Below are 19,073 nucleotides of genomic sequence, written 5' to 3'. Positions count from 1 at the left end.
GTGTGTGTGTGTGTGTGTATGTGTGTGTGTGTGTGTGTGTGCGTGCGTGCGTGCGTGCGTGTGTGTTTACGACTGTGCACACTGTGCGTGTGTGCATGTGCACTCCTCACATGCGTTTGTTTTGTGATTAGCAGCATGATGGAGTACACATTGTCAGCGTGACTGTGTCGCTAGGGCCTCATTGAGCAGGGCTCCATCTCTATAGCGCCACACCTACTGTGTGTGTGTGTGTGTGTGTGTGTGTGTGTGTGTGTGTGTGTGTGTGTGTGTGTGTGTGTGTGTGTGTGTGTGTGCGTGCATGCGTGCATGTGAGTATGTGTGTTGCTGAGCTGACCCCTGTCCAGCAGTTTACTGAGAGGCCATCAGAGCTGGGTTGAGCAGAGGAGAGACAGTTGCTGTCATTCTTCAGTATAGGCTGACTCTATAATGTAGTAATGGTCAAATCAGGTTAGTGCCACAGTAGCCCAACAGTCCCCGAGTAATAACGCAAATAGAACTAAGAGGAAGGGAAACACAATAACCCACTCATGGCTGGCAGCACTGAAGGAGAGAGTGTAAAGCAAAGGGTAGGTAGGTCACACAAACACACGTGCGCACGCATGCACACACACACGCTTGAGCACACACACACGCTTGCGCATGCACGAATGAACGCACGCACGCACGCACGCACACACCCACACACGCACGCACGCACGCACGCACGCACGCACGCACGCACACACGCACGCACGCACGCACACACACACCCACACACACACACACGTGCACACAGACATCATCATCATTTTTCGACCGCGGTCGAGATCGTGGATTTCACAATAACACGCCAGACTTCCCGGTCCTTCATTGCCATCCCCAGTTCCTGCTTACTGATGCCTGTGTCCCTAGCGATGACATCAGGGAACGACAGTTTTCTACCTCTGGTCTACTTTGAGGCAGGACTCCAGAGAAGAAGTGGAGATATAACCTCATTGTCAGCTCTGTAGCAGTGGCCGGTAAACTGTGTTCTTCTGGATCGGATTAGTGAAGAAAGGTTGCCGTATATTAGATTAGTCGATGGGTGGCTCATCCAAGACAGATTTTGCGCTCTCATTAGAAGGCGGGTGTAAGTGCCATCCAACCGTTTCTCTGAAAGTGTCCATGAGCCATAGAGTAGAATCGGCTCAACGGTCGTCCTAAATATTTTTACTTTTAACATCTTACTAAGCTGGGATGACCAGATCTTATGCATGTCATTGCAGGCTGACCAGGCCATACCCTTCCTAGTTTGAAAGTCCTTTTGGGAAGAAGATATGAACCCAAATACTTGTAGTCATCAACCTGTTTCAGAGGAGTGTTGTTAAGTGTTTTTATAATGTGGTTATTGTTGGATTTGCATATATTTACGTATTCAGTTTTCGTCTCGTTGAGATAAAGACCAACACAGTTGGAGGCCTGCTCAAGAGACTGAAGGAGAGCCTGAGCGTATTCCAATGATTGACTGATAAGCGCGATGTCATCAGCGAAGTCAGTGTCGGTTAGGTATTTAGCAGGATGACGAGAGCTTCTCCTATAGGGTTTAGTTGGTAGCCCTTATCATTGATAGTATCAACTGACATACGAAGAACATAATCAACAACAATAATAAATAGAAACGGAGCAAGTGTGTCGCCTTGGAGAATGCCAGCAAGGATGGGGAATGATGGTGTTTCTCCGTCAGGGGTAAGGATGATCGCTGAGGTATTTGTACATAGAAATTTTATGGCATTGATCATTTTGTCGGGGATACCATATCATTTAAGAATTTCAAACATTTTGGCTCTGTCCACTGAATCAAAAGCCTTTGAGAAATCAACAAAGACTAGTGCGAGATCGATGTTGCAGAGCTGTGATTCCTCAATAACCCTACGTGAGCATAGGATTTGACTCAAAGTGGATCTACCACGTCTAAATCCGTTTTGATTGTTTCGGAGTAGAGGCTCAACGAAGGGGATAAGACGATTAAGGATGAGTTTGTTGTAAAGTTTTGCAGCAATTGGCATTAAGGAAATTCCTCTATAATTATTGGCTAATGAGAGGTCTCCTTTCTCAGGTGTTGGGGTGATCTGGTTTGTATGCCATATAGTCGGTGCCTTGAATGTGTTGAAGGTATGATTGCAGAGATTGAGCAATAGATATTGGAATTGCTTATTTTTCCAGATCAATGCTGGAATATTATCCGGACCAAAGGCTTTAGATGACTTCAATTGTTTGGTGGCTGCTATAACTTCATTGATGGTAAATGGGGATGTATCAGCGTCTCTGAAACCTGTACACTCAGAAGAGTGCAGTCTTCTGGAAGTTTGGCCTCCTTACCAAGAAGATTTTTTAAATGGTTAGACCAGTTTTCCATACGCTTTTTGGCTGACCCTCCCTTGATTCGGATGGTGGAGTTTGAATTCTTGCCTGACAGCTCTTTGATGCATGTTTTCCATGTTAAATGGTGCTTCTTGCTGGTGTGTTGCTCTGAGAGATGGTCGATTTTGCCATTTATAAAGTTCACACACACACACACACGCACGCACACACACACACACACACACACACACACACACACACACACACACACACACACACACACACACACACACACACACACACACACACACACACACACACACACCTTTAACAGTATAGGATGCTAAAGGTGCAAGGTTTCTAAATAGACAGTATCACGGTCAGTATCAGATACTGACCATAATACTGACCCCCACAGCCACATGCATGCACGCATGTACACATTTCTCCTCTCACCCCCTCCCCCATACTTATTCCCTGTCTCCTCTTCACCCTCTTTATATTCTGAGCACTGATCCAGCCATTCCCAGGTCACGTCGATGGGAGACTTTTAATTTCCTAATGGGGCACTAGCGGCATGGAGGGATGTGTGTGTGTGTGTGTGTGTGTGTGTGTGTGTGTGTGTGTGTGTGTGTGTGTGTGTGTGTGTGTGTGTGTGTGTGTGTGTGTGTGTGTGTGTGTGTGTGTGTGTGTGTGTGTGAGGACAACAGTGCTGATAGGCCGACCGGCGGACAGCCAGCGTAGATTTATGTTAGCCGGCCCAAAATATCTATCAGTGGTGCATGCTGTTACATAAGCCTAAAGGGTTGTACACCACACACACAAACGCACGGACGCACGCACGCACACACACACGCAGACAGACAGACAGACAGACAGACAGACAGACAGACAGACAGACAGACAGACAGACAGACAGACAGACAGACAGACAGACAGACAGACAGACAGACAGACAGACAGACAGACAGACAGACAGACAGACAGACAATACACAAATGAGCCAAATTAGCCCTTCACCCACTGACAATATATCTAGAGTTGAATGTGGACAAAACTAAAGAACTGGTCATTGAAACAACCCACACTGGACTTAACCCACTCATTAATGGTAAAACAGTAGAACAGGTTGACAATTTCACATATCTTGGAAGTTGGACTCACCCTGGACAATAAACTTAGGTTTGATCAACACATCTATCCAGTCACGTTTTCAGCAAAGACTCCATGTAATTCGTAAGTTAAGATCATTATCTGTTGCTCCTCATCTTCTGTTATTACTGTACAAAAGCATTATCCAACCTGTTCTGTTGTACTGTTCCGCATGTTTCTACACCATACTGTCCGTGCCTAACAGTAACAAACCTTTCAGTATTACCCGTATTGCTTCCAAGATCATCGGACTCCCTACACCCACACTTTCTGATATGAACATAGGCCATTACACGGTTAGCACTTTCAATATCAAAAGACACTGATCATCCTCTGTACCGCTTCTTTAACCCCATGCCATCTGGACAAAGATAGAGAACCTTTCCATGGAAAAAGGTCCGTTTTACAGGAGTTTTGTCCCCTCAGCCATCGCGGCATTAAACAAACTGCCCCGCCGATAGGATGGTTCTGTATACAATGTACAGATGGGATGGTTCTGTATCCGGTGGGGACCTCATCTTTTTGTATTGGCTTGGTGTTATGTGCTATGTGTTGTTTTTGATGTGGGTGTTTGAACAGACTGTGAAGACAACTATCCTTCGGGACAATAAAGATTATTATTAGACAGACAGACAGACAGACAGACAGAGACGTGGTGCAATTATAGTTAGATGACACACCTGTGTGTGTGTGTGTGTGTGTGTGCGTGCGTGCGTGCGTGCGTGCGTGCTCAGGCTCTGCCAGTGGACCTAATGAGCCTTAGTTCCCTCACCTGTAGAATTCCCAGCCTCTGCCTCAGCCAATTGATTACCATGGCAACTCCACACCTGCCATTTGATTACTTACAGTCCACTTTTCGCAGTCAGTTTGTACTCAGACACAGACACAGGCAGACAGGCAGATACACAAAAGGGACACAGACAGATAGTTAAAACAGGTGCTATGACAACGGGTATTATTAGCTTCCCAAGTTGCATCGTTCCCAAAGTAGGCCGGTGGCCGACGGCCACATGTCTAGTACTGTGTAAAGGATAGTCGTGGTTTTTCACACTTCAGCTGATGCTCCCACGTGGCAACAGGACGGTCAGTGACAGTATTGTAAACAAGTCCATTTAGCCTTGGCTTAGCGTTAGCACAAGGTCCCTTAACACATCAAGTCTGCCTATTTTGTTTTTTTTAATATAAGTTTTATCCCACGATTTTGCAACCCATTTTTTCACCCAGTGTCAATTATATAATGTAATCCTGGGCACTACACTTCCTCTGCCAACCTGGGGGGAGCTTCCCTGGCCGGACGTAGCGCGTGGAAGGAACACGTTATTCCAACCAGTTCCTTTCCCCTCCATCAGGCGCCCCAGGTGGCTAGGGGGAGGTAGTTTAGAGACCAGGATTACTGCATGTTTTTGTGAGGGTACCTACCCTAGGGGACACAGGTCTGCCTATTATGACATGACATGCCCAAAATAGAAACCTAATCTGGGGTTATTACAGGCAAACGTTCAGCAAAATAAAAAAAACCTACAGTATAGTAGGCCTACAAGCTCACAATGTGCCATGCTGCGATCGGCTATTTTCGGAAAAGAGATTTGGGGTAGGGAAAAATGTAGGGGGCCAAGTATGGACCCCTGGGGGACCCCAGTCAGTGGAGAATATAGGGTTTAAGTTAAAAGTGTAAAAAAATCACACCCGTGTGAACTGAGTGGTGCAAATCCCCCCCCCCCTCTCTCTCATTAGCAGGCAACAGTGCAGCACTATCTCTCTCTCTCCGTTTCTGGCACAACAGCACCACTTTTGGTACTCATTGGTACTGGTGCTCATTAACGTCACACACAAACATAGTTACATAGTCACACACAAACATAGTCACACACAAACATAGTTAAACACGGACATTGCTGTTCCTTGGAGTGGTTGCACCACTCAAAAAGGAAGTAGAGGCTGAGCTGAACATCTGAGCTGTATATAGCTCAATAGGTTGATGGTTGAATTTCCAGATTCCGGAACTTAACCTGGCTGGAGATACATTTTATTCCATTTCCTTAATTGAAGTGTCATCTGCTGTGATTTAGAACCGGGAGAATAATATGAGACTATGAAAATGGACCAGTGGTCGAGTCTGATATCGATTAGGACCATCCTGTTTACCATTTGGGAACATATTGATCTGAGCTGCCCCCCTCTCTGCTGATTGATGCCTTTAGTGAAACTCAGCTATGTATGATTATGAAAAGGAACATTGGTTTTAAAATATAGAAAGGTGGTGTAACAATAGTTTAAGAGCTTTAATTTTGAAATCATATATTTTTTGAATGTAGGCTTAAGTACATTTTAGGGAAAAATTACATGATGAAAATAGGGTGGTTATAAGTACCAACACATACAGAAGTTGTACTACCGGTATATGCTTATCTCTTGTGATAACATTATGCACCAGGGGTAATTTCAGTAGGCTCACATAGAATATTATAGTATTTTTTTTTATACACTGGAATGAAGCCAAAAATCCTCTGCCTGAGAAACGACACGCCGCCATGTTATTTCAGTTCTGTCACAACAAATCAATTGATCCATCAATGCGAGCAGGTATTTACATAATGTTGATTGACTCAGAAATTTATACAGCGTGATGTGGGATTCAATTCAGACGTCATCTTCCAGGAATCCTGATTGTCTTTGATTTATTACAGGGCCCGCAGCGCTCCAGCTCTGATGTGTCAGTTACCAGTAGAGGATGAGTTTGGGACTGCCGTGTCATTTTGCTAGACACTTCCTGGCTCCCGTTCCCTCGTTTCCGTACGTCGTTATGCATCTTAATGGGAATGAACAGTGGATTTTCAGAACGCTCCTATAATCCCATTAGCTCTTTTTTAGAAACACGTTATCCTTTCATGATAGTGCTGAAAGCGTTTGTTGGCTGGAGAATGTTATTGAAATGATAATTAGAATGATGCTCTTGCTGATGGTAAAGATAAAAATGATGACTATGTATGAGCATGCAAGTGTGTGTGTGTGTGTGTGTACTTTGATTGATCACATAAGTGTGTGTACAAGCAATGTGTGCATGCACACGTGCAAAAGCATTTTATGCTTATAAATTAATCGCTACTTGAAACACCATGAAACCAAAAAGTGTCTGTTCTACTGTTGCTTTGATCAACATAATTAACGATCACCATTGTTCTCGTGAAGCATTTTGCCAACAAGGAGCCAGTTACTGTTTTTCCCTCTAACATTTCGTATTTCTAGTTTATTTAAATAATGTCATGCACATTTGTCCAGTGTATAGCCGACTACAGGCCTGGGTGAAGACATTTTGAAGCTCCTGCTACTGAAACGATCGATAATTTATATGGAGAAATCCCGTCATTTAACATGGATCTCAATGGGTGAGAAGGAAAGCTTTCCATGCACCCTCTCTTGCTAACGTGCCTATTAGACAAGGACGGGTTGGGGAGGGACTTAGCGAAGGGCTAATAGCCACCCCGTTGCCACCCGGCTTTTTCAATGCAAAGTGCCAACATGGCCGCCATGTGAATATGTTCTATTATGTTTGTATAGTCAGTCAGACGGGTTGCACCGCGGTGGATTCAAACCTGTGCGGTGGTGGGCAGGTACTTCACTCTTGTGCTACCTGAATTAGTCTTTCTATTAAGCTTTAGTTTACCAAACTACTTCTCCTGAGGGTTTAACATAGCGACGGTGATCAATGGTGGTATTATTATTATTTGCCGTTAGAAAATGTTCGGGTGTTCTGATCTGATAGCCACCTCCCCTCCCCTCACGTCAAAACAGTTCTCAATGATTACATCTTACTTAACGAGAAGACATGTGGACATTATGGAACCAGGGAGAGGGGAAAACACCACGAGAGTGACGAGTGATCAGTCAAACATGTGTTCTCTCCACAGTAAATAAATAATCTGTCTGTATGTGATATAACCATTATTATTTTGATTACACTGTCATGATCGTTTGAGGAAAGGTAGAGAGCAGAGAAGACATGTGTTTGGGAATGTTGCTGAAGGTTATGTTATTTTGTCAGCTGACACCCAAACCATACAGTGTTTATTTAATTTTATATCTACAATGGTATATATGTCTCCACAGTGAGGCTGAAAAATGTAGCCTAGCAGCTTACTACTATAGCCTACTAGCCTACTTACTGGTAGGCAGGAAAATGGCAACCAGAATAACCCGTTTTGAGTGAAACTCCTCCCTACGCTCTGGCCCTATAGTTCAACTTCTTCCAGTTTTAAGTAATTGTTGGTAGTCTGCAAAACTACAGGTTCTAAGTGAGTAATAGCAAACACATTCGCTGAGTAAAAGGAAATAAAAACGCAGAGATTGTGGGGGTGTGGTTGTTTTTTCTTGGGTTTTGTCATTATAAATTCTACAAATTTGAAAAACAAAAGGTACATCAACACGCCACAGAGCTCACAACAGCGTACCACAAAATATACAGTATACAGCGAGAGAAGTGAAGCACTCTGAATATCTCGAAAACAAGAATCCTAAATAAAGACATTTCTCTCTTTTCATAGAACCAGTGGAAAAAACCAGGAAAAACAACAGACACATCAGTAGTTTCCAAAAAAAGTACAAGAATCCCCCTTTAAAAAAAATTACAGAAAAACAATAAACACTTTATATCTTTTTTTTTTTTCATATAAAACAAATAGAACAAACAAAAAGATGCTCCAAGTTCAAAGTTCACTTATCTGTGTCCTCCCTCTGTCACAGGCTTGCAAACAGTCATTAAGTTATGGCGAGATCAGTAGACGAACGTCAGAATAACAAAAGAGCCTTGTGGGAAGTAGATAGTGGTTTGAGGCGACCTTTTTCTTTCCAAATCAAGGCCATTGGTTCCAGTGTTCAAAGCAAGTCAAAGGACACCCTAACCCGCCTCCAAATCTTTCTGTGTTGCTGACAGTATTATATAATTATAATATAATACAAATAAAATAAAAACAGGGAGATGGCGAGATGAATAAGACGCAAACCTAAATGTTGGACACTACTGAAACTAGACACCCAAGAACTCTTCAATGCATTTGGTAATTACAACAAAAACAAAAGCAAAAAAGAAAGAATTCCCATCTCCTCCCTCCGTCCTGCATGCATCAACCTGATGCTAAACTTGTGGCAGTGGTTTGATCCATACCAGCGGTTCCCAACGTATATGGGCCAGGGCCCACCGCTTGTAAGTGGGCCCCCAAATAACTGGCAAAACACTACAATTTTAATGACAATATAATAATATAAAAAATAATGTGGAAAAAAAATGACATGGTATTTTTTCTCGTACACCTCTTTTAAAATAAACATGCTCTGACAACGCACCGCGGCCCACCCATCGGACCACTCAACGTGGCTGCCGCGTTGCCGCGCTAAGTGGTCAGATTAAGCGGTCGGATGGGTGGAACGCGAGAACGCTTTCGAGATTTCCCTGTTGGGAACCGCTGCTCTATACAGGTGAATGTGAAAGCCTCCATTTTGGTGATCACCGTCACCGTGGGGAACGAGACAAACCAGGTGGTCGTGATTTGAGATTGTCAACAAGAGTGCCGGAAAACGTTCCTCGTCCAATTCACAAGATGACTCCAATTTCCCAGGGAGAGCCGCCCTGTAATTGGGGCTCTCTGAGCGGAACCGTGTCTGAGAGGTGTTTTCATTTTTTTTGAATCTTTTCCAAAATGCGGCTTTAGCTTTTGTTTAAAGGGGAAGTGAGGAAATGTTTTTTTCAGGGCTAGCGGCACAGTAATCACACACACATTGAGTTCCACATCACGTAAATTCTGCCTCACAGCGGGAGAGAGAGAGAGACGGGGGTACAGAGTATACAGCATTTACAAGGAAAAAACGTCATAATTAACCATAATCTACAGACTTAGTGGAAATGGCAGAAAACAAAACAAAACAAAAAAACATAAATTGTACAACTGAAATAGCTTGCCTCTTTTGTGTATTTTTTTGGTTTGATTTACAAAAAAGGTAGAGTGCTCCAGAAAGGATTGACATTATTAAAAATGCTGTTGCTAAGGCAACGCCTACACAGGCTTACAGTATGGGAACAAACTAAACATTCACAGATGGTAAAAGAGCAACGAAAGCAAACAGAGGCTTGCTCTCTTAGCTGGGATGTTGCAGCAGCATTGTGCCAAAACGATTTCCTTTAGGGATTAAATATGGTGTACTGAACAACACACTACAATCACTGCTTGCTAATCAGCTGAGTAGACACAGCATGCCAATTTGAGATAGGTTTTTAACCTCCAACAGAGCCACGAGAGCAGAGAATGGGGTAAGTGCAGACTCCAACGCAGAGCAGTCACTACAGTGTTTCACTTGTTTGCAGGGAACTAACAAAACGTGTTCAATTCAAATACTAGGAACACAATTCTCCAGAGAAGCACAGTGGCTTAATGGCATTATGCGTTTCATTTGGGGTAGATAGGCTGCCACTGTGCTTGGCTGTAAAGTCAGCCACGTCTTACTGTGTACAGCGCTACTCTGCAGTGGAGTCGACCGACGAAACACGATTGGTGGATTGAGGAGTTAGAATCAAACAATGTCATGAACATGATGCCGTCTCCAGTGATTCAATTATGTCCCGTGGTTAGTATGCGTTCACATGTGCAGCGACACTGCCGCATAATTGTTGCCTGTGGCAATTTTCACTTAGCCTATGGGCTGACTGACAGCTCTGGGTCTGTGATGTAGCCTATGGGCTGACTGACAGCTCTGGGTCTTAGCCTATGGGCTGACTGACAGCTCTGGGTCTGTGATGTAGCCTATGGGCTGACTGACAGCTCTGGGTCTGTGATGTAGCCTATGGGCTGACTGACAGCTCTGGGTCTGTGATGTAGCCTATGGGCTGACTGACAGCTCTGGGTCTGTGATGTAGTGTTAATACAGTAGCCTCTTCTCTTATGAGCTAACCAGAGACTCTGACGATATCTGCGTGTGTGTTTTTCCACACTTGATTTTTTTACTTTCTAAAATTGTCTTGCTAAATCATCATGGTAACAATATAAAGATCCGATGTATAGAACTAGTAAACCAGGCAATGGCACAATCAACCCTTCATCCCTATTTGAATGTGGGTTAACATATGCAGTACATGAACCACAATGTTTTGTCACCATGAGAAGACCTATTGGGGTCAACTGCTGTCACTGTCTCCTGTGTTGCTCAGAGTCTCTAGCTGCCATGCCGGTCGCTACGGTTGGTATGGTTGTCGTTTCTTGTCGCTGCACGTGTGAACACGGGGTAAGGGTTTTAGGGCGTGCATGATTTGGAAGCCGGGGCAGCCTGTGTGGCTGCAGTTGACCCATCTGGGCAAAGGTACTTTATAGGGCGAAATGAAAAGCCAAACTGCACCCAACAGGCCCGCTCCCTGTTCCAAAACCAGCACTCTTAATGCCCATACATACAGCACATACATACAGTACATACATACATACATACCACGTCCCAACGTAAACCCCTTTTCCCATAATAACTCCACATTACTCAAAATACTTATGCATCCATTACACTCCATCCATCATCTCCCCCAGTCCCGACCCCCCATAACACCAAAACAAAAAAATAAAATAAAAATAAGCCCTGCAGTCATTTAAGACTGTTGTCCTCCTTCCCTTCATCCCTCTGTCGTTCACAATCCTCCTCTGGTGTCATCATCACTGTTGGACAGATTGAGAGAGGAGAACGTTAAGTATGATATTAAAGTTTTGTCGTTTTCACAATAGTGGTTGCCTGTATGGGGCGATAATCGTGATCTCTTACTGGTTATATTCACACCGCTGATGTCTGACACTTCTGAGAGCAAGAGTGTTCACATAATATTGGCGCTGTCGGGTAGAAACCTTGCATGTCCAAAACTGTTAGTTTCCAGGAAATGGAAAAGCTTCCAGTGGGTCCAATGTAATTATTATTTAGCCACAAGCTCTTGTTAATACGTTTTATTGGATCAATACAATCCAATAAACCCCACAGAAACACTTAACCATTTTCACTTTTAAGTATTTTTTCTACAAGCTTACAACTGTGAGCTTGTAGATTGGGCATGTTTGCACAAAGAAGTTAATTCAAGTGCATTCATGTATGAAAAATCACATCCGTGTGAACTGAGTGGTACAAGGTCTTATATAGACTGATCAGCTGTGGTCTGACGTAATGTCAGTGACCATAGTAACCATGCTCATTCTTTTGAGGGACAGGTACACAAACACACACACGGGTACTAACAAAGCCAGTTGTTGGAGTCGTTTGCACCACTCAAAAAAACACCAAGTTAAAATATGGACATACATGGTATCTGTGCGACAGTACCCGATATAGAGGGTATGCATGTGACATCATCCTCATAACCGGAAGTTATGCGGGAATGCCTACTGAGTGGCAAAAAACTAATTTCAGGACTTAAAAACCCATACATCCAAACAGAAAGGTCCTATATCTGATTGCATTACATTACGTTAAACGATGTTAAACTCACTTTGCCACTCGATTTGCCACTCACTTTATGCATGCGCATGCCCTCTAGAGTACGGTTACGTACGGCTCACTTTTGAAATTGAAATGATGATTTACATACAGATACAGATGATTTGAAACAATGTCATGTGAAAATTGTCTATTGTAATAATAGTGTTGTGACATAATAATGAAGTAATGTGGCTTTGTCACACAGCTGCTCATACTAGCATGAGACATGCCTTACAAACAGCTGCTGTGACTCAGTGGAATACATGGCTATTAATGGATATCCTGGCTAGTGTAGGGATCAAGCTTTTTATGTTTGGGTTAATGCAGTGGTTCTCAACCTCAACAAGATTTCTGGGGGTCTCCTGATGACAGTGAAGTGACAATTTAAGGACTTTTAAGACTTTTTAATACCTCAACAAAAAAAAGAAAGAAAAGAAAAGATCGTTACTGAATCAAAGGTAATCAAACTCAGCTTCTTCTATGCAACGGTGGAGTCTGTTCTCCTATACGGCAATAGTGAATGCTGGACCCTGAAGCCAACCCTTAGTCTCTTGACGGGTGCTACACCAGAATTCTGCGTGCAGTACTTAAGAGTGTACATGTTACTAACAAGACTCTGTATAAGGGAATATCAAGGGTGAGCCAGAAAATATCAGCCATGAGAATGAGACTAGCAGGACACTGCCAAAGACATCAAGAACTGCCAGCCAGCAAAAAGGTGCTCTGAGAACCAACACACGGGCATCGATCAGGAGGACATCCCACACTAACATAGGTGTATGTACTCAGTCAAGAACGATGCAGGAGCGCAAAGTACCAACGAACTGGGCAGATGTATGGAGAACCACAATTCTCGGCCAGAAAAAATCCAGAGAACCACTGGATTACTGGACAGTTTCCTGAAACACCGGACCCCCCACTGCTACTCTAAGAGCCTATTAATAGGTACTTGTGTGGGTGAGACAGCGCGGTCATGTCGACTTAACTCGCCAGTGTCACGGTTGCTCCATTAGAAGCTAATCTAGCTTGACAGTTTAACGTCATGGAAACTCTTCAACCTGGTCTAACGGGCCATGTTGACCCATACACAGCACTGTGACCCTTGACCCGTTAGTCGACCTACTGATGACCAAGTCTTTGTCCTTTTATCGAACTTGATGACCACGTTCTGTTCACGTGTCTGTCTGTCCATAACCCTATGTCCGTCTGTGTGTCTCGATCAGTCTGACCTGTTCATTTGCCGGTCTCTTGAGGAGGCCGGCTTCTTCGTTAGGGTTTTCCGTCTTCATCTCCACCACGATGTCACCATGGTTGTTCACCTCTCCCGTTGCCCTGGAGGGAGAGAGAGAGAGAGAGAGAGATAGCCGGTCCGTTACACAAAAGCAGTGCAAAAAGGTGTGAATTAAGTGATTTCATGTTTTCTATAAAATGTCCCTTCCCTTTTCACTCCAGCCCTCCTCTACACCCTCTCTATTCTTACCCACACCCATCCGTTTCTCCTTCCATAGTGATCCCATCTGCCTCCCCCTCTCTACCAACCCTCTCCTGCCTTCCATTCCCTGCCCTGCCCTGCCCATCCATCTTCACAATCCCTTTGTTCCAACTTCATACTCGGGTTAAGTTAACCACTTAAACCCTATATACACACAATGAACAATGAAGTACCTATATGATTCGTTGACCGAGGTCTCCCAGGGCTCTATACCTGGCCCCCTCCTTTTTCCTCTATATCTAAAAACAACTGTGGCACATTGTGAGAGTGTCGATCGGCTATTTTATGTGAACGTTCGCCTATTGCAAGTTGCGACATGCCCAGAAAAGGTACGCTAATATGGTGGTTAGAAAAAAAGATTGCTACCCAATCCCACCCTGTGACTCCCTAACCTCCCAACCCCTGCCCCATCCCTTCCTTAGTCTCATGCCCCTCCGTCCACTCACTCCGTCCCTAACCTCCCAACCCCTGCCCCATCCCTTCCTTAGTCTCATGCCCCTCCGTCCACTAACCTCCCAACCCCTGCCCCATCCCTTCCTTAGTCTCATGCCCCTCCGTCCACTCACATGTCCTTCTAACCTCCCAACCCCTGCCCCATCCCTTCCTTAGTCTCATGCCCCTCCGTCCACTCACATGTCCTTCTAACCTCCCAACCCCTGCCCCATCCCTTCCTTAGTCTCATGCCCCTCCGTCCACTCACATGTCCTTCTTGTCCTTCTTGCTGCACGGCAGCTTGCCTTTCTTGTTGAGGAAGTAGATGAGCGCCACCAGGAGCAGCAGCAGCAGCACGCACACCACCACGGCTATCACCACCCCACTGGAGCCGCCATGCTGACCAGCAACGCCCGCTGTACAGCAACGCCACGGTGGAGCAGGAGGAGAGGTGGGGCGGACGGATGGATGGAGGGAATGGAGGACAGGGGTGGAGGAGGGAGGGAATAATCCAGCCACGGAGGGACGGAGAGGGAGGTGGTTGAGGGGGGAAAGGGAGGTGCAGGGATAGCGTTGGGGGTGGGGGGGTGTCAGAAGGAGGGGTGAGGGAGGGGGTTGATTGGTGGGGCGTGGGGGGGGAATCATTTCAAAGACCAGGGGCAAAGGGAGAAGTTGGAAGTGTTGGAAGGGGTGGTGGGGTGGGGTGAGGGGTGTGATTGAATTGGACAGGAGGTGATAATCATCGGTGGATCAGCGGGTGTGTGGGGTACACGGGGTAGGAGGGATTGGGTAAGGTCCAGGGGGAGGACATTGGATGGATGGGTGGGTGGAGAGGACAGGAGGCAGGGGCAGGAAGTGGAATGTGGGGTTAGTACAACATTCGACTGCAAATGGCTGAAATGTGATGGGACCCATGAGGACCTATGCACACACCTGAGCAAAGCCAGGCAACATCACCCGCAAAACAACCAACCAACCCGCCCGCCCAACCACATACACAGGTCACAGGACATAGCCATCCATACCTCCATCCATCCATCCATCCATCCATCCATACCTCCATCCATCCATCCATCCATCCATCATTATATAGGCCAGTGGTTCTCAAACGTTTTAATTCCAAGGACCCCATAACCCTGAGAGTGTACACATGGAACCAAAGGGACCAATATGGGTCCCTTTGGTTCCATTCCCACACTCTCAGAGTTACAGACCTGTGAGGGTCCATTTGGAACCCCCTAAAAAGGAACTATGAGGGTCCCTAGCTGAACCCCACTTTGAGAACCACTGCTCTAAACTTTATACAGTCGTATTACTATATTTGTGCGTGTCTGACATGTACAGCAGTAATTCCGCTCAAATCAAAGCTCTCCAAAGGCTACAATGTCTTCATTACTTTGAACTTTAAAGAGTTTCGCTTCAAAATGACATGTGGGCCATTTGAGCTGAAACCAAATATAATGTTAGTAAAATTTTAATCCGGTCCTAGTCACAACTATAGTAATACGAATACTCACCTGCACATTCACACACGCACAAGCGCACGTGCACACACACACACACACACACACACACACACACACACACACACACACACACACACACACACACACACACACACACACACACACACACACACGTACACACATACAGTGTTAGACAGACAACATACAAAGTCAAAAGGGTTAGCCATTACAGACCTTTAAGCACAGGGTTTTCCGAAAGCAGCACTTTGAAAGAGAGAAAGTTGCTCAGTCCCATGGCATAACAAAGCGCATAACACAGCGCTTACAGCACCACAACACACACAAACTACACACACAGTAACCAGCTATGCACTCCGCTACTACACAGACCTGAGTCAAATAACAGTTGCAAATAGTCACCGTCGGTGGTAAAAAAAACAAAAACAAACAATGACTGTTCAGCTTATTTAAAATGGAAGTCCACGGTATTGGATACTTATTAAGTAATGAATTCACTTCATTTTTATTATTATTATTATTATTATTATTATTATTATTATTATTATTATTATTATTATTATTATTAATATTAGTAGTAGTAGTAGTGTTTCTATCGGGAAACAATCTGGCACTACACTAGAAAAACGAATGAATATCGTCGGGTGGAAACCTTCAAAACGGTTACTTTTCCGAATTCAAATTCAAAAGAATCAAAAGTTGCAGATCTGCAAGCTCAAAACATGCGTTTCCAGCTTTTGGATCTGATACTTTTGATACGTTTGTGTGACGCTGTAGTTTGATTAAGTGGGTGCCGTTAATTTACCAAAAAGTTAAAATATGGAGATCGGAGTAAATATTTGCTAATAGCATTTGAATCAGGTCTGCTACACACACCAACGGTGTTAAGGGCACACCACAGGTAGCGTACGGACAGCGCAGAAACACGAGATGGAGAAACGAGCAGCGCAGACGGAAGAAGGCGGAGAAAGTGAGACAATACACCGAGAGAAGAAAGGAAGAGAAGAGAAGGAGTAATAGAATATAGAATAGAATCCTTTATTATCCCCTGAAGGGGCTCAGAAAAAAGTTGTAGTAGTAGTGGCATCCACAAAAAATAGGACGAACATCATACAAAGATGGCAAAACGCGGAGAAGAGGAAGAAAAACAAGAAGAAGAACAATAACAATATACAATATCCACAGTGTTTGGTAGCAAGAGGGGGGAAATATACAAGGTTACAGTACAGTGCTGTGCGTGCGAGTGTGCGCGTGTGTGTGTGTGTGTGTGTGTGTGTGTGTGTGTGTGTGTGTGTGTGTGTGTGTGTGTGTGTGTGTGCAGGGGGCGGCAGGGATTGTGTGTCGGGGTCAGGGCGGGGTGGGGGCGGGGGCAAAATCACAGGTTCTGTACAAAAAAGAGTCCTGAGAGGACGGAGGAGAGGAGGAGGAGGAGGGAGAAGGTTCTACCTCTGTTTGCGTCGTTCAAATCAATTTTAACTGCACCAAGGGAGAGAGAGAGAGAGAGAGAGAGAGAGAGAGAGAGAGAGAGAGAGAGAGAGAGAGAGAGAGAGAGAGAGAGAGAGAGAAAAAAACATTAGGTTACAATTTACATTACTGGTAAGAGAAAGAACAACAAGAAAGCAAGAAGAAAGAAAGAATGACTCAAAGAATGAAGCAGACCATCTGGAACATTCCTCCTCACACTCAGGACAAGTTCCTACAGAGTGTAGAAACTTGTCTCGGTTGGTGTGCGAGCTGCGCGGTTATATCCACAAATACCATATGATGCGGAGGCTGATGATTACCTAACTATAACCGCATTGCTGGGTGTTAATCAATCATTGTATTATTATTATTATTATTATTATTATTATTATTATTATTATTATTAAGGGGTCAAGAATGAAGGGACTTCTTGGTCCCTTATTGTATTTGTCTGTTTTTTTCTTCCTCTTCTTCTTCCACCAAAAATAGCAGTTCTGGCTTAACAGTACAGTCGGTTTCCGCTAAACATCAATATGGTAGAGAGAGCTATGCCAAACGGTGAAGACGCGAAGCCCACGCCCATTGGCCAAAGGGTGGCGCTATAACTTCAATACGCATATGCGTCTCCTCATGCCGAACTTTTGTGTACTGACTTTTGACCTCTGACCTTTAGTTCTCCCACAATTTTGAATTATATGAAAAACAGTTCAAATCAATCTCCTCCTGGGATCTATGATGAAAATGCACAAAACTTGCTACACGTTTACTTTGGACCAATATCTAAAAACTGGTTTCTCATTTTTGTTCTTATGTTTAAAAATTAAGCTTTTATGAGCCAATGAAAATTGCAGTTTTATGAAAATTCTTCTTCTGCCCTTAATAAATACATGCAGAGTCACTTGAAAGTCAAATGGGGAGAAACGAGGAAACGTAACTCTGTCATTTCTCGACTGTTTCGGATGCAGGGCGGCTCGCAGGAACCGGGCCGGCCCCCTGGGCACATTCCTGGGGGTCTGGATGTTCCGGGGACCCCCCAGGGACCCCACATGGTAACTCTAACATGCATGCTAACATGCATGCTAACGTGCTAAAATGCTAACATGCATGCTGACATGCAGTGCCACGCACACACACAGACATGCGTGGTCACAAATGTCGCCATTTGAGTGGTCAAATACAAAAATCCAAGCTTTTAAAGAACTACTAACCCTAGCATACTAATATGCTGACATGCTAACATGCTGACATGCTATAACATTCTAACATGCTAACATGCATGCTAACATGCGTGGTAACATGCTAACATACTAACATGCTGACATGCTAACTTTGCGAGCTGCAGGCTTATAATTATTTATATAACATTAAAGACAAAAAAGCAACACTTATAAACAATGACATTGAACATCAATGACCCTCAGAACCTCAGAGGAGAGATTATGTTCACCATTCATCAGCGTCATCATCCCCACCCCGTTTGTCTCAGACCTAGCTTTTTTTTATATATAAATATTTATTCATTTTTGTAACCCATTTTTTTCACCCAGTGTCAATTGTCTAATGTAACCTGGGCGCTACACTCCCTCTGCCAACCTGAGGAGCGCAATGGACTGGCCTCATGTTTCCTTCAATGCATGAGGACTCCAAGCCGCTTCTTTTCACCTGACAGGGGGGAGTTTCCCCCGTTGGACGTAGCACGTGGATGGAACAAGTTATTCCAACGAGTTCCTTTCCCCTCCATCAGGCGCCCCGGCTGGCCAGGGGGAGGCAGTACTGACAGTACCAGGATTGTCTCAGACCTACCTTGTTTAAGGGTGACAGCGAATGTCTTGCTGTCTTTCCCGTGTTCGTTTGTCGTCTCGCAGATCACGCCGCTCTTCATCACGTCGGCTGAGGCGTCCAGGGTCACACTGCTCACCACCATGTTGCCATGCACTTCCACCGACTGGAACGCAGAGACACAATTAAGAAACTTATGCCCTGTTTGATACTTTGTCATACGTATGGTGAAAATAGCTGATCTATAAGCTTATGTTTGCCGTTGATCAAACATTTTTCGATCAAATCAAATCACATGATTTTGTGGAGGGTCACCAGATGACAGTGACGTGACAATTTAAGGACTTTTAATACAATTTTAATACAGAGAAGAAAAAAAAGACCATTACTAATTAATATTATTATGGGTTTACTAAATGCTGTGTGTTTAAGTGCTTTGTTTTGATAATGAGTTTCATGAC

At 44.4% G+C, this 19,073-nt stretch overlaps 1 protein-coding gene across 1 annotated transcript in view; it reads right to left on the bottom strand.

Moving 5' to 3' along the window:
• Positions 1 to 7,815: 7,815 nt before the first annotated feature.
• The window catches only part of bcam (basal cell adhesion molecule (Lutheran blood group)), a 66,527-nt gene continuing 55,269 nt past the window's right edge, over positions 7,816 to 19,073 (bottom strand). Inside the window, exons 12-16 of the mRNA XM_079502540.1 lie at positions 18,637 to 18,778; positions 16,816 to 16,845; positions 14,154 to 14,301; positions 13,191 to 13,293; positions 7,816 to 11,156 (exon numbers count right to left, since the gene is read on the bottom strand). Coding sequence (XP_079358666.1) covers positions 11,154 to 11,156; positions 13,191 to 13,293; positions 14,154 to 14,301; positions 16,816 to 16,845; positions 18,637 to 18,778 — 426 coding nt within the window. The 3' untranslated portion in view covers positions 7,816 to 11,153. The remainder of the gene's footprint in view (positions 11,157 to 13,190; positions 13,294 to 14,153; positions 14,302 to 16,815; positions 16,846 to 18,636; positions 18,779 to 19,073) is intronic.

Source organism: Electrona antarctica (genome assembly GCF_951216825.1).
Source record: "Electrona antarctica genome assembly, chromosome: 6".
NCBI lineage: Eukaryota > Metazoa > Chordata > Actinopteri > Myctophiformes > Myctophidae > Electrona > Electrona antarctica.
The sequence above is the reverse complement of the archived record's forward strand: the minus strand, read 5'-3'. Positions and strand labels throughout refer to the sequence as shown.